This window comes from Podarcis cretensis, assembly GCF_951804945.1.
Source record: "Podarcis cretensis genome assembly, chromosome: 5".
Lineage (NCBI taxonomy): Eukaryota > Metazoa > Chordata > Lepidosauria > Squamata > Lacertidae > Podarcis > Podarcis cretensis.
Window position 1 is genome coordinate 24,360,205 of NC_137174.1, and position 15,998 is coordinate 24,376,202.

At 43.4% G+C, this 15,998-nt stretch overlaps 1 protein-coding gene across 3 annotated transcripts in view; it reads right to left on the minus strand.

Annotated features, from left to right (window-relative positions):
- Positions 1-15,635, minus strand: part of OPN4 (opsin 4) — a 41,254-nt gene extending 25,619 nt beyond the window's left edge. For 2 of the 3 annotated variants that reach the window (XM_079975688.1, XM_079975690.1), the window contains exons 1-4: positions 15,264-15,635; positions 5,825-5,967; positions 984-1,117; positions 150-353 (exon numbers count right to left, since the gene is read on the minus strand). In XM_079975688.1, the coding sequence (XP_079831814.1) occupies positions 150-353; positions 984-1,117; positions 5,825-5,967; positions 15,264-15,398 (616 nt within the window). In that variant the 5' untranslated portion in view covers positions 15,399-15,635. The remainder of the gene's footprint in view (positions 1-149; positions 354-983; positions 1,118-5,824; positions 5,968-15,263) is intronic. The other variant, XM_079975689.1, reaches the window with a different exon arrangement.
- Between the last annotated feature and the right edge of the window lie 363 nt (positions 15,636-15,998).

Here is a 15,998-nt window from a genome sequence, read left to right on the forward strand (position 1 = left end):
GAACCCGTCTCCCTTACAGAGAATTTCTTCCTGTTAAATATGTAAAGCCTCTTTCATCTGTCACAAGCTCTAAAAGGCCCATTCTATAAATTCCTGCTTTTCCTCTCAGTATCAAGTAATCAGATTTTTAAAAATTCTGTCTCACTTACTCCATCCAAAGAAGGGAGGAAGGCTCCATGCTAAGGAATACAGCCAGACTCCTAACAGGATTAGCAAAGCTTTCTTCTTAGACATTACTCCAATGGAAGCCAAGGGTCGCGTAATCACAAAGTACCTGTCCAGGGCTATCACTGTTAGAGTGATCATGGAAGCGATGCCGAAAAGCGCTCCGCAGAAAGCGTACAGCTCGCAACCTTTCCAGAAAGAGCACAACAGAGTTAGCAGGCAAATCAAAATGCACACTTGTTTTACTTGATTTAATCATATACACTAGGTGAGGGTAGGAAGGGACTTATTTGCCATTTCAATTTCTCTCTGTTTTCTGTTTCTCTTGCTTTAAATTCACATATCCACATTTCCACACCATTTCATGGTGATGATGATTATTTTAAGTTCTCATTTGAAATTTGAAGCATTTGAGATTATTTTCTCCTAGTATGCACATGTTGGGAAGCAATTTTCACTAATGTAGAGAATTTCTGCAAAGCAATTTCCCCCAATATAATAGGTGGAATATAAGAAATATTTAATGGAAGCCACACAGAGTGGCTGGGGCAATATTAGTCATAATCTTCCTCCTCCTAATCTGGTTACAACAGCAAAGGGAACATCACCTTCAAGTCCCAAGAATGGCTTTTCATGACCAAAGAGGCAGGGTGTGTGAAATATTGGGAAACCATCAACAAACTATTATAATTTCCTTGTTAAGTCTTCAATGACAGTTGATTAAAAACAACAACAGCAGTCCCACTGGCAATCTGATAAACTTCCAAGCCAGCCTGTTCGGTCTAAATGATTTGGGGGACAATCTGTTTCTAACATACCCTTTTCACCAAACACCCATCGTTTGTTGAGACTGCTGGTGAAGAAAACTGGACACTGGGTGACGGCCATTAGGAAATCACTAACAGCCAGGTTGATAATGAACATGTTGGCGGGAGTCCGAAGGCCTCTGCTCCTGTGAGAGAAGAGAGGAGAATGAATGCAAGTAACTCTTAAGAGGGTGTCAGGGCTACGGCCTCATCTGCACCTTACATTGAAAGTGGTGTCACACCACACGACTTCCTCAAAGAATCCTTGGGACTGTTGTTTGTTAAGAGGCCTCATTCCCCTCACAGAGCTCCACCTCAGAGTGGTTTAACTGTAAATCCTCTTCCCAGGGAGTTCTGGGAATTGTAGCTCAGGGTTAACAACTCTCTTTACCCATAAGAAACGACATTTCCCATAATTCTTTGGAGGAAGCCATGACTATTTAAAGTGGTATGACACTGCTTTAAATGTACAGTACAGACTAAGATGTTCAAAACAAGGAGCAAGACAAAAAGAAAAAGGTAAGCAACTTACGTTACCAGTGTGGGCAGATTCGTATTTTCACACACACACACACACACACACACACAGAGAGAGAGAGAGAGAGAGAGAGAGAGAGAGAGAGACCCCACAAATTGAATTTGAGCCCCATCTTTACAGCAGGGGTATCCAACTTTTGTGTTCTGGGATGCTTCTGTATTCTGAAGATATTGGCCCAAAGGTCTGAGGTAGATTTTACCAAGGCAACTGAGATGATCACGAGTGAGGGCTTCCCAAGACACAGGCTTTCATCTATCAGTACAGCCTTCCCAGTTACTGTATAGAGAAATGCATTCAGGCAGAGCATTGCCTACAAATAGGTATATTTGCAAGATATGTGCAAAGGAAGGTCCCTAGCTCATTCGTAGAGCATCTGCTTTCCATGGAAGAGGTTGCAGGTTCAATCCCCTGTTCAACCTCTCCATGTAGGGCCAGGAATGTCCCATGGCTGAAGCCTCGGAGAACCACTCCCAGCCAGTATAGATAATATTGAGCTACAAGTGAAAGGGTGGTGCTGTAAAATTGGGTAGGGCCACCAGTTGGTATTGGTCAACTATTGACAACAGAGTAGCGCACATGGACAGGCTTTCACCACTAGCCCAGTGATACAAATAGAATGCCCGCCTCTCTGAACGCTCTGTCCTACATTTCTCCGCTGCTGGTGATTAATGGGAAATTAAAGCAGATGTACTATGGATTTTCTGCATCTGGGTCATATTGTATAGGGAGGCCATTTTCCACTGCTGGCCAGATTAGCAGCAGTTTCCAAATACAGGGATTAGATTCAATGGTTTTGTGTGTGTTTTAATCACCAGCAACATTAATAACTGCAGAAGGTCTCATCTTTTACTTTATTCTGCTGGCAACCTACACTATTTGAGGAAAAAAAACAAGGAGGAAATGTCATGGCCCCAGACGCTGAGCCCTCAATTCCTGAGTAGTCATAGCACCAAGGTGGAAATGGATGCACACCTAGCTCATCCTGGGTAGACCTGGTGTGTCACCAGATTCCGCACCTCATCCCACAAACACCAAGGATGTACCTTCATCTATGGACTCCAAGGAATGCTCTAATGACTCCTTCAAGGATCAAGGTAGTATCCATGGACCAAGTCTCTGAAACCCCAAACCTCACAGCCTGAAAGGAGCACTAAAGGATGCTTGTCCTTTAACTAACCATAAGCCTTCAGTGGACACTTGAGAACAAATCACAATGCTCTAGCAGTTGCACCAAGCTTGTGCTTAGGTACCGGTAATTTTCTCCCTGCTGTAGGAGTGCTGGCCATGGTCCTGAAACTCTTGCTCTTGAACTCTGACCCAGCACCCTTGGCACCCATAGAAATGTAGTGTTGGAAGGTACCCAAAAGGTCATCTAGTTCAACCCCCTGCAATGCAGGCATCTCAATTAAAGCATCCATGACAGATGCTCACTCAACCTCTGCTTTAAATCTCCCAGGAAGGAGAGCCCACCACTTTCCGAGGGAGTCTGTTCCACTGTCAAACAGCTCTTCCTGTCAGAAAGTTCTTCCTGACATTAATAATAATAATAATAATAATAATAATAATAATAATAATAATTTATTTATTTATACCCTGCCCATCTGGCTGGGCTTCCCAGCCACTCTGGGCGGCTTCCAACTGAATATTAAAAACAATACAGCATCAAACATTAAAAACTTCCCTAAACTGGGCTGCCTTCAGATGTCTTCTAAAAGTCTGGTAGTTGTTATTCTCTTTGACATCTGATGGGAGGGCGTTCTACAGGGAGGGCGCCACTACCGAGAAGGCCCTCTGCCTGGTTCCCTGTAACTTGGCATCTTGCACTGAGGGAACCGCCAGAAGGCCCTCGGTGCTGGACCTCAGTGTCCGGGTAGAACGATGGGGGTGGAGACGCTCTTTCAGATATACTGGACCAAGGCCATTTAGTGCTTTAAAGGTCAGCACCAACACTTTGAATTGTGCTCGGAAACGTACTGGGAGCCAATGTAGGTCTTTCAAGACTGGTGTTATGTGGTCTTGGCGGCCGCTCCCAGTCACCAATCTAGCAGCCGCGTTCTGGATTAGTTGTAGTTTCCGGGTCACCTTCAAAGGTAGCCCCACATAGAGCGCATTGCAGTAGTCCAAGCGGGAGATAACCAGAGCATGCACCACTCTGGTGAGACAGTCCGCAGGCAGATAGGGTCTCAGCCTGCGTACCAGATGGAGCTGGTAGACAGCTGCCCTGGACACAGATTTGACTTGTGCCTCCATGGACAGCTGTGAGTCCAAAATGACTCCCAGGCTGTGCACCTGGTCCTTCAGGGGCACAGTTACCCCATTCAGGACCAGGGAATCCTCCACACCTGCCCGCCTCCTGTCCCCCAAAAACAGTACTTCTGTCTTGTCAGGATTCAACTTCAATCTGTTAATCTGTTAGTCATTTAGTCTGTTAAGTAATCTGTTAATCATTTAGTCAGAATCTCCTTTCTTGTAACTTGAAGCCATTGGTTCATGAGAAAACCTCTGGATCAGAAGAAAACAGCCTTGCTCCATCTTCCATGTGACAACCCTTTAGATATTTGAAGGTGACTATCATATCTCCTCTCCATCTTCTCTTTTCTAAGTTAAACACACACAGTTCCTTAACCATTCCTCATAAGGCTTGATTTCCACACCCTTGATCATCTTGGTCACCCTCCTTTGCGCACATTCCAGTTTGTCAATATCCTTTTTAAATGGTGGTGCCCAGAACGAGGCACAGTACTCCAGGTTTGGTTTGTCCAAAGCAGAATAGAGTGGTACTATTACCGGTACTTCCCTTGACTGGGACACTATACTTCTGTCGATGCAGCTTAGAATGGCACAAGCTTTTTTTTTTGCTGCTGCATCACACTGTTGACTCATGTTAAGCTTGTGGTCTACTAAGAACCCTAGATTCTTTCCACATGTACTACTCACGAGTTGGATGTCACCCATCTTATATTTGTGCAGTTGGTTCTTTCTGTCTAAGTGTAGAAAATGACATTTGTTCCTATTGAAATTCATTTTGTTAGTTTGGGCCCGGTTTTCCAATCCGTTAGGGTCATCTTGAATCCTGTGGCATTGAGTCTTCTGCAGCATTAGCTACCCCTCCCAGTTTGGTGTCTTCTGCAAATCTGATGAACATCCCTTCAATTCCTTCATCCATAAAGGTGTTGAACAACAACGAGTCCAGGACAGAACCCTGTGGCACCCCACTTGTCCCTTTTGCCCAGGATGGCGGCGATCCATTAATGAGTACTCTTTGGGTTTGGTCAGTCAACCAGCTATGAATCCACCTAACAGTTACCTTGTCCAGCTCACATTTGACCCACTTGATATTGGGCAGCATGCGACTGAAGAGCCCCAGTAGCAATAAATATCAAGTTGTAGCAAGCTCAATCCCATTACTAGAATGAGACCACGCCACAGTTGCTTTTTCCTGGCTTATTCTCATGAGATCTTGACACTACACATCCATTGCTTAATATTCTCTACAGCCTTTGACCTAGTTCCCATTGAGGTGGTTTACCTTAATCTGAACTGAAACCCTTAAGAATACAGTTGACAAATGAGTCCAGCCATACAAACATGTTTCCTGCACATAGAAAGCTATCATGACAGGAAAAGGGCTGAGTTTGGACATTACTCCTTGAAATCAAGTTTTCCAAGCGGAGGGAATTTTTTTTTTCATATTGAGGACCACACAACTACACAAGCCCCCCATCCCTCAACCAGCATTCTGCAATACCACCCAGATATAGGTTAATACTTCATTGATAAAGTAGGCCTCTTTCATTCCCTTTAAAAGCACAATTAAGAAAGGAAGCCTGTATAATAAATGTATGTGTACACACACACACACACACACACACACACACACACAGAGCGAGAGAGAGAGAGAGAGAGAGAGAGCGAGAGAGAGCACTAGAGAAACACAAATCAAGATGCCTTGAAAATAGTGGAACATTCCGTAGGCATCAACAGAGAACCGATTTTCTGTCAAGGGCACCTCGTCTTGGAATGGAAACATTGATTCCTCAGGCTCTTTTCCTAACTCTTTTCCTTCAAACAAATGCACACTGTTTATACAGTTCGCCATTTCAAGAGCTTCCTGAGAACTCACCATGCAGAACAGTTTAAGGAACAAAATGCAATAGGAGCAAAGTGCCCAGTTGAGATTCAAAATTACTGAACTAGATGGATCAACAATCTACTAAGATTGTTTCCTAGATACATCCCAATGCCCTCTGGTGCTGCTAGCATGGAAACCTATCCCGGGGAATACTGCGCAGCAGAAAGTAACTGTGTTGAATACCTGCAGAAAGCAAAGATGACCAGGAGGTTACCAAGAGTTCCTGTGATCCCCACTGCGAGAATGACAGCCCCGATGGTATAGTGAGTGTGGGCTGGGACGTTCACTGTTGGGAAAGGGTGTGGGGGGTTCAGCATCGTCAGCTCCTAGAGGGGAAACAGAATGGCAGAAATTCACAAAGGCCCCATTGTCTTTCACCCACCAGAAGGGCAGGTATTTCGATGCCTCCTGGAGAGAAAGAAGAAAGTCAAAATCTGGGTGGAACTAATATTTCAGAGAAATTAATTCTTTTCCAACCAGAATGCAAACACTGTAACTATGGATGACGGAGCTGCTTTGGTTTGCATTCACTAAGCTTTAAAGCATGGGAGTTTGTGTGGAAGTAAAGCTAAAAGGACCTCCTTGCCACCGAAAGAGAAAAGAATACACATGGATCTGTTTTATGTATTAGCTACATCATAAACTTATATCAGCTTTATACGTCTCCCCTGCTCCTGAGAATTCTGGAAATTGTAATTTTGTGAGAACTCACTGTTAGGGATCTCTAGGCCACCCTCCTTGTTGCAAAACAATTCCCAGGATTCTCTAGGGAGAAGGAAGGACACACATTTTAGCATCTGGTGTAAATAAGGCTCCAAGGAAGGTAGTAATCAACATCCATTGAGCTCCATGCCTGTGCTTACTCAGTGATGATAATGATGATATAAAAATAATAATACCCAGGTAATTCAAATACTGTGCCAAGAAAAGCTGTCACCTGCATGTATTCAAATTAAATGGATTTGAATTATTTCAGTACTCCCAGTGAAGGGGACAGAAAATAAGCTGTGCATGGGATGGGATCCCTGATCCACCCACTGAAAATCTTAATTTAGCTATACTCAGCCTATTCCCCCACAACTAGCCCCCTGCTTTTTGAAACTTGCAGCTTGAGAGGAAGAGCAGGACATCCATTCAATTAATGAATGAAGAGTCCTGGAGAACTCAAAAGCTTGCTTGCTATTATGTGACATTTTGGCTGGTCCTAATCAAGGCTTTGCCTAACTGTGGATTTTGGGAATACAGTGGTACCTCGGTTTTGGAACGTAATCCATTCCGAAAGACCATTCAAGTTCTGAAACGTTTAAAAACCGAAAACACAATAGCTGACAGCTAGGCCTCAGGATCTTGCACTCAGCAGAAGCTGTGTTTCATGTTCAACTTCCGAGGTGTGTTCGAAAACTGAAGCATTTAATTCTGGGTTTACGTCATTCGGAAACCAAAATGTTCATTAACAGAGACGTTCAAAAACCAAGGTAGCACTGTATTATTTTAGTTCTATGCAGCCTCCCATCCACCTCCTGCTTTTTGTAACTTCTAGTTTGATGAAGAGAACAAGAAAACTTGACAGCTTACTCACTTCTCTATCTTGTGACACTTTGGTTGGTCAAAACAAAGGCATTGCCCTACTGTGGATTTTGGAGTTGGTGTTGTTTTCCCCTTACGGGCCAATGTTGCTTGTGTGTGTGTGTGGTGAGAGAGAGAGAGAGAGAGAGAGAGAGAAAGAACACCACATTTCATTTATGTTTAATGCCACACTTCAGAAGAACACCATCAATTGCAGAAAAGCATCAAGCCCAAAGTGTTCTATCAAGCCATTGAAGAATGAGGTGCAGAAAGAATCTTGCATCTAAGGCTTCAGGCCACTTGGTGCCAGTATACTTTCATTGTATTGCTAGGACATGAAGGCAGCATTCAAGCAACAGCACCTTCAGTATAAGAACCCAAACCCCGCTTCATGCTGCTACTGAAAACAACTGGAGATAGATGTTTTCCTCTTTAGGAACATCTACACAATTCAAATCGCTCCTGACAACAATGAAGGAAAATGCAAAGAATGTTCTTTTTTAAATAGGCCTTTTTCATGCAGGTCCCTCTGGGGACCTTTTTGAATGAACAGGGGTCCTTCCTCACCTCCAGAAGGACAGAAAGCAGTTTCCTGAAGTTGCTGGAAGGCAGGCACGATGACAGCCTATCAGGATCCCTATCCTGGGAGTCCAAGAAGCTGTGGCTTAGAATGTAAGCATTAGATGACGAAGAGGAAGAAAGAATGTGCTGGGGTTGGGGGTCTAGGATAAGGCAGGTTTTTATAAAATTTATGCATAGAGTAACGGAGGAGTCCACTCCTCTACATTTCTCATGGCATGAGAATCTCTCTATGCAACTGGCTGGCAACAGCATCAGGGCAGTCCAAAGGAAGGACTTCTTTGCATAATGCACTTTTGACTTGTTGGATTCCCTCCTCAAGATGGGGTGATAACAGTCAGTTTTATTATTGTTATTTTATTTTTTAATTTTTATTTTGCTTTAAACAAATACAGATAAATATAAACAACCAAAACCACAAAAGAAAAATCCTTGATAATAATAATAATAATGGAAAAGGCTAAAAAACTACAAAAAAAATCAAAGGATATGGCATAGAATATAAGCCATTATGGGAAAGAAAAAAGAAAAAAGAAAGAGGAAAGAAGGAGAAGGGAGGGGGGGGGAAGGAAAAAAAAAAATGAGCCAAAACACAAGAAGGCTCGTCTATTGTACGCTTCCGTCGAGGTCACAACAGATCATTATTCTTATCAATTCTCTCTATCTGCATTCCATAGAATCCCTCATCTTGGTATCAGGGAACATTTCCCTATGCACTTTTGACTTGTTGCATTCACTCCTCAAGATGTGATAACAGTCAGTTGCTTAGATGGATAGATTACACAAATTCGCAGATGTCAGGCCAGGCCAACGAATAGCTAAATGGAACTTCCATAGTCAGAAAAGTATACCTTGGAATGTCAGAAGGTAGGGGAGAGAAACAGCATCAGTGGGCTGCTAGTTTTGTACTTTGCTTGTGAGCATCCCAAAGACGTAGAGTTGACTGTGACTGGAAGCAAAACACCCAACTACTCCACCCCATTGTTAACTACTGCTCTTGAGGGTAGGACTTGAGGCAATGGCTTCCAAGTTACAAGAAAGGAGATTCTGACTAAACATTCAGAAAAACTTTCTGACAGTAAGAGCTGTTTGGTGGTGGACTCTCCTTCCTTGGAGGTTTTTAAGCAGAGGTTGGGTGGCCATCTGTTCTGGATGCTTTAGCTGAGATTCCTGCGTGGCAGGGGGTTGGACTAGATGACCCGTGGGTCCCTCCCAACTCTCAGATTCTATTATTCTATGATCTGGGAGCTTATTCACCAAAATTGGGGGGCAAAAACTCTTCAAATACATCTTTAAATAATTTCAAAGTACAACAACACAGAGTTTTAACAATCTAGTAAAGCTGATCAGTGTACCTCTGCACACTGGGAATGTTATTTCCAAAACCTGATGTCATTTTCATAAGTGATAGTTTAAATCAGGTCCCCCCCCCCATCTCCCACATTTGAAATTCTGTTGTAAAACCTACATAGGCTTGGAATATACTTTGGGCTGCTCTACATTAGCATCCAGAATTGACGCAGTAAATACGAAAAGGCAGAATTGCATATGACAACACTCTCAGATGTTAAAGCTCTTTGCTGAACAAGTGAACTGCGCATTTTAAAGCAGCTTAAATCACATGAGCAAGGAAATCTTTGTTTATCTCTTCTGGGCATATATTCCCCCATTTCATTTTTTTAATGCACACAAAATGAAATGTCAAATCCATCCAGTGGCCAGAAGGGAAATGGTTGCAAAATATCCTGACCCTACTGTGTTTGCATCACTGAACATTCTCCAGTTTCCCAATATCGACATATAATCCCCTGAAAATATTATGGAGCAAGCCAAGTTACTTTTCACGGGCAACCATCCTGCTGTTAGAGATTTGCTGACTTCTAAAAATAATATACCAATTGCGGAAAACTAATTAAACCTAACAACATGCAAAGAGGAGGCAGGGCCCAGGATTGTCTCTCCATTTTTCTATGAAAACAAACAAATATCCTGTCTTGTCCAGCAGTCCTATAGAAAGGAAAGAAGCAGACTTGCTCTAATGTTTATACACATGCAAAACAAATCCATGAAGAAAGAGCAAGACTGACTCCAAGTCTGAAGGGGTCTTTGGCAAAATGCTGCTCCAGTCTCTGGCCTGCATGGCATAAAGGTAAGGAATGAAGGCAGTCACCATTCAGAAACATGTTCAGCACCACTTTGACCGCATCTGCTCTATGGCAGCCTTCTTCAACCTTGGGAACCTTGGGCTCCATTAGGGTATGTTGAATTTTTCAACTTTCAGATTCCAAAAACGAGGGATGATAAAAGTGTTCCAATGGTAGTAACAGCATTTGTGTGTGTAGATGTGTGTGTGTTTTTGTTCAGGATAGTGAACGAGAGTTTTCATTTTCTCTTTTTCTTTTTAACAAAAACTAAGCTGCTGCTCCAAAGGGACGCGGTGGCACTGTGGTCTAAACCACAGAGCCTAGGGCTTGCTGATCAGAAGGTCGGCAGTTCGAAGCCCCACCACAGGGTGAGCTCCTGTTGCTCGGTCCCAGCTCCTGCCAACCTAGCAATTCAAAAGCACGTCAAAGTGCAAGTGGATAAATAGGTACCGCTCCAGCGGGAAGGTAAACAGCATTTACATGCACTTCGTGGCCGACTCTGGGGTTGCGGCGCTCATCTCGCTTTATTGGCCGAGGAAGCCAGCGTACAGCTTCCAGGTCATGTGGCCAGCATGACTAAGCCGCTTCCAGTGAACCAGAGCAGCGCACGGAGCTCACCCAGTCGTGCGGATTCGAACCGCCAACCTTCTGATTGGCAAGCCCTAGGCTCTGTGGTTTAACCCACAGCACCACCCGCATCCCTAGAGGGGGAATATTCTCCCTTTAAAAGAGAATTGGGTTTTGAGTTGCCTGTGGGTGTAATATGGCCTTTCAGTCTGTGGGGTTTAACCTGCAGTGGGTGATTCACACATGCAAGTTGTTTACTCAGTGCTACCATCTGTACTTTTGGCTGGAGTCAGTTCACCCTTTCAAACGTCAGGTGTGGAGAAATACATCTCTGTCTGTCTATCATCTATATCTATCTATCTATCATCTATCTATCTATCTATCTATCTATCTATCTATCTATCTATATCATCTATCTATCTATCTATCATCTATCTATCTATCTATCTATCTATCTATCTATCTATCTATCTCAATCTATCTACCTACCTACCTACCTACCTACACACACACACACGTTGAAAACAATTATGAGTTGCAGAGCTGTGGGAGGCTTCCACAAAGGGTGTCCCATAGCAAGTCCTGTAGCATCTGTGTCTTCTTCCCAATTTGAGCCTATACATCGCATTAAGCAACACATATGGCCACCTTTAAATGCCACACTTTTGCATACTAAAAAGCACTGGTAGAAATGTAGAGCTAAAATAAAAGGCATACAAGTGACGTAGAAAATATACCTACAGCCGCACATTGTAATCTCAAAGGTCTGCCCTTTCCCCCATTTGCAAATGACATCCCCATTGGACTGTCGAATTTGGGCCACTTTCCACTAATCCTGTCTCTCTTTCTCTCCCCCCCCACCAGCTGTTGCCATCTGCTATCCATTTTCATGATGAGATCCAAAAAACCCCAGAAATATATGTGTTCATATAGCACCTAACACGTTCATTCTCTAATGAACTCTAGCCTAAGTATGTGTAACCGCATGGTCACGTAGTTCCAATTGCAGGGAATCACAAGCAGGGAAAGTGCTTTTGTGCTCATGTCCTGCTAAAGAATCACAGAATCATAGAGGGGACCACAAGGATCATCTAGTCAAAACCCCTGCAAGGCAAGAATCTTTTGCCCAACGTGGGGCTTGAACCCATGACCTTGATATTAAGAGTCCCATGCTCTTCCAACAGAGCTATCTATCCTTGCTTGGTTGGCCATCATGACAGCAAATTGCTGGACTCGACGGTCTCCATGCATGTTCTCATTCTACTTGTTTTTACCTTTCCTTCTCCTCCCCTGTCTGCCACTGTCTCTTGCTCTCTCAGAAAAGCTCCTAGGACCTGTTTTTGCAGGTTGACTGGTTGCTCGCATTATTCTGTAAAACACCATGCACATCAATGCTGCTGTGTCAATACATTTCAAAATAAATCCTCATAGTCAAATCCCACTATTTTCCCAAGCTCTTGCCTGCATGCAGTTTGGCACTGTTATTTATCTCTTTTGCATAAAGAGATTTTGTTTCATCTTTTGAATGAATAAATATTACCAGCGGGACCTGCAATAAAACATTGCTTTGTAGAGCGTTCTGGTTCAGCAGTGCAGGATTTGGGTGGTGCGGGTTTTTCCCTGTACAGAGCACTGAGCCAAAGGGTTGCAAAATATTATTATTAATAATAGTAATAATAATGAAACCTATATTTATATGGGTACCTACTGAGAAGAAGCATAAAAAAGCAACTGCATGAAAATGAATTATTGTGAAAATAAGAAGTATTGCCATATTACCAAAGTCCACCTGTGGTTCCAGTTACCAATCTCCTTTTCCTAGATGCTATGTTCCATTCCTGCTCCCACCCAGTTAAGGCAGTGAAGGTCCTGTGTAAGTGTCTGGAGGCAGCTGGAGGATGGATGGTGGGTAATGGATTGAGGTTGAATCCTGACAAGACAGAAGTACTGCTTTTGGGGGACAGGGAGCGGGCTGGTGTGGAGGACTCCCTGGTCCTGAATGGGGTAACTGTGGCCCTGAAGGACCTGGTGCACAGCCTGGGAGTCATTTTGGACTCACAGCTGTCCATGGAGGCACAGGTTAATTTGGTGTCCAGGGCAGCCATCTACCAGCTCCATCTGGTACACAGGCTGAGACCCTACCTGCCCGCAGACTGTCTTGCGAGAGTGGTTATCTCCTGCTTGGACTACTGCAATGCGCTCTATGTGGGGCTACCTTTGAAGGTGACTCAGAAACTGCAATGAATCCAGAATGCAGCAGCTAGACTGGTGACTGGGAGTGGCCACTGAGACCATATAACACCGGTCCTGAAAGATCTTCATTGGCTCCTAGTATGTTTCTGAGCACATTTAAAAGTGTTGGTGCTTTAAAGCCCTAAATGGACTCAGTCCAGTATACCTGAAGGAGCGTCTCCACCCCCATCGTTCTACCCGGACACTGAGGTCCAGTGCCAAGGGCCTTCTGCGGTTCCCTCGCTGCGAGAAGTGAGGTTACAGGGAACCAGGCAGAGGGCCTTCTCGGTAGTGGCACCTGCCCTGTGGAATGCCCTCCCAGCAGATGTCAATGCAATAAGCAACTATTGTACTTTTAAAAGACAACTGAAGGTGGCCCTGTTTTTAATATTCGGTTGGAAGCAGCCCAGAGTGGCTGGTGGAAACCAGCCAGATGGGCGGGGTATAAATAATAAATTTAATATTATTATTATTATTCTTTCCCACACCCAATTTCCAACCCACCATCAGAATTCTATTGCTACCGAGCATGCTCCATCCTCACTGGGCAGTTCTGGGGCTCCCCTCCCACACTGGGATTTCCCCCCTAAAGGTTATTTCGACTTCTGCAAGCCTCTGGTACTTTTGCAAACAGACTCTTGTGTGTGAGTGGTGCCAGTTGACTTACATAAGGACCAGCACTAGCAGAATTGAATCAGCTATTAGTATATATCATAAGATTGCTATGCATTTTTGATCTTGGGTTGTATCCAGTGCTGGAGTAGACCCATAGAAATGAATTGACATGACTAACATAGTTTCATTAATTTCAATATGTCAGCTCTGAGAGGGACTTAGTTGGATGCAATCCCTCATATATATCCTCCATTTACAATTAACACGCACATGATTTAAACAGAAAACTAATAACTGTATGTGTTGTATATTGCTGTAATTGTTGTAACCTACCCTGGAACCTAAGGGTGTAAGACAGGTTAATTGTAATAGTAATAATACTGAATTCACCTAAGACAGTGAAAGATTTTTGTACATTTTGATGCTCATGCAAATGATCATCTTATACAACAACATAATGTCAGAGGAGAGAATTCACAGAAGATGCATGGAGAGCTCGCTGGGCTCAGAAGCCCATCTGAATTTTTCAGTGTGTTTTCTCCTCTGAAGTTATGTGAGCAGACCACTTGCATGAACAAGACGGCTGCCAGAAGTAATAGACGACTTGGCCCTCAGAACACTAATTTCACTGATAGCCGTGCCAAAACCCATTCACAAAAGTTAGAACTGAAAGATTGCAAGAGGCAGTTTGAAAGATGGAAGTAAATTATGTGCGGCAAACTATGACGCATGCCCATCACTTCCGAAGTGTAGCATAACACCAGTGTAGTTAGGCAAAGCGAACCATACAGTTTTAATTCACTGCATGCAATAATCTCTCCACCAAGCCTCTTCACAGCATCCCACAAAGGAGCCCACTCCCTGCTTAATTTGAAAGTAATTCTTCGTTTTGTTTGTTTCAACTCTAAGGACTATTTAAACAGTGGGCAAATGTTACTAAATTCCCTGTCCAAAGTGAGAGGGTGAGAGATGGGGCATTTTACTTTTCAGAACTCCTGTGATAAATATGCTCCACTCGTTTCCTTAAACACCAGCAAAATGATCACAAGGTTACAGGTAAAAATAGAAATGGCAGAAATGATTTTTTTTAAAAGTCCTTTCCTACTTTATAAGGATTACAGAGAGTGTATTTGTAGCAAGAGCTTTGATAGAAAAGATCCACCTTTGAAGCAGAGCCACCACTTCCACTTCCTATAGAAGCTCATGCTATAATAAAGCCGTGTTTCCAAGGTGCCACAAGGCAACTGCTTTTGCTGCAAGAGACCAAGCTAGCTGCCCTTTCGGAATTTCATGAAAGCATTTCCTTCCTATTGAAAGTTTCTTAAAAGGCCTTAGAGGAGGACTCACTCAACAAGTGAATAAAAGCACCACGACCATCACCCGGCTGCCGACAAATAGCAGCTCTGACTCAAGAGTCACATTAATTGACACCCATGGGCTGCCACTCATTTCTCCAACGGAGTCAACCAATTGTTTCAGAACAGGGAAAATAGTTTTGAACCTTGCAATTCAGTCATCTATTTCTGTTCGTGTGACCCTGACCACATTCTGAACAATGTTTCTCTTCTTCTACTTCTGCAAAAGCTGTAAAATGGCAACCTGCGTTCTTCTTCCCGGTGGAGAAATCACCAGTTTTAGCACAGACAGGTCACCCACCTTCTGACTAGAGAGGTCTATTTGCAGTTCCACTGGCGATCTTTAAACAAATTCCGTTCCTGCTCTCTTCAAGTTTTCCTTGAAGACGCTCATTTGTGAATTGCTAACTTTACACAGGTAAAGGTCACACAGTCACACACACACTCTTGCCTGACCCAATAGTTCCTGCACAGCTCCATTAAAACTGGGCACTATTACCACCAGTCTAAACTTTTGCTATATAGGCTTAAATCACCGACAAGCAATTTCTCGGTCACACTTACTGTCGGGGTTAATGGAGCCAGGTCCACCAGCTTGAAGGCATTTGCTTCTGAGTCATTCAGGAAATTGAGGACTCTACTGTGGTAGGAGTCCGTAGGCGGGTATGAGGTGTCTCTTTGCATGGACTGAGTATTCATATGGGTAAGGTCGAAACCATTTACCCAGGAAATGCCACCAAAACGAACAAAAATCCCTCTGCGTCGGACCCTTTAATTGATCGGCACAGTTTCACCCATTTTCAACTTCTCAAAACGACTTGTCTGATTTCTCTCTCCCAGTCTCTTCTGAAGCTGTACACAATCCAATGGTGATTTTTCTCTCTCTGTGTAAAGCCTCAGAGTCCCTCTTTCGGTCTCTAAGCTCAGCAAGAGGCAGCAGCGATGGAAGCAGCTTTCTATTTAAATATGAGAGCCTGCAGATTGTGCACATGCCCAGTTAGATCCTGATTTGTCCCATGCAAATTCAAGGCAGCAGCGTAACTATTTCATCAAACCAATGGGCATTTCAGTATAATGTCTCTTCCTATTGTCCCTTGGGCAAATTTGAGACATGGTAAAAAAACACACCTCATCAGCTTAATATGATGGGAGAAATAAAAGGAGAAGACAGGTTGGTCTCATTCGAAGCTGGCCTCACTTTTTGTCATTTTAAAACGTGTGTGTGTGATATTCATGCATCTACTCCTTTTGCAGCCCTGATAATATACCTGATAATAAGGTGTACTCTGAATACAAAAG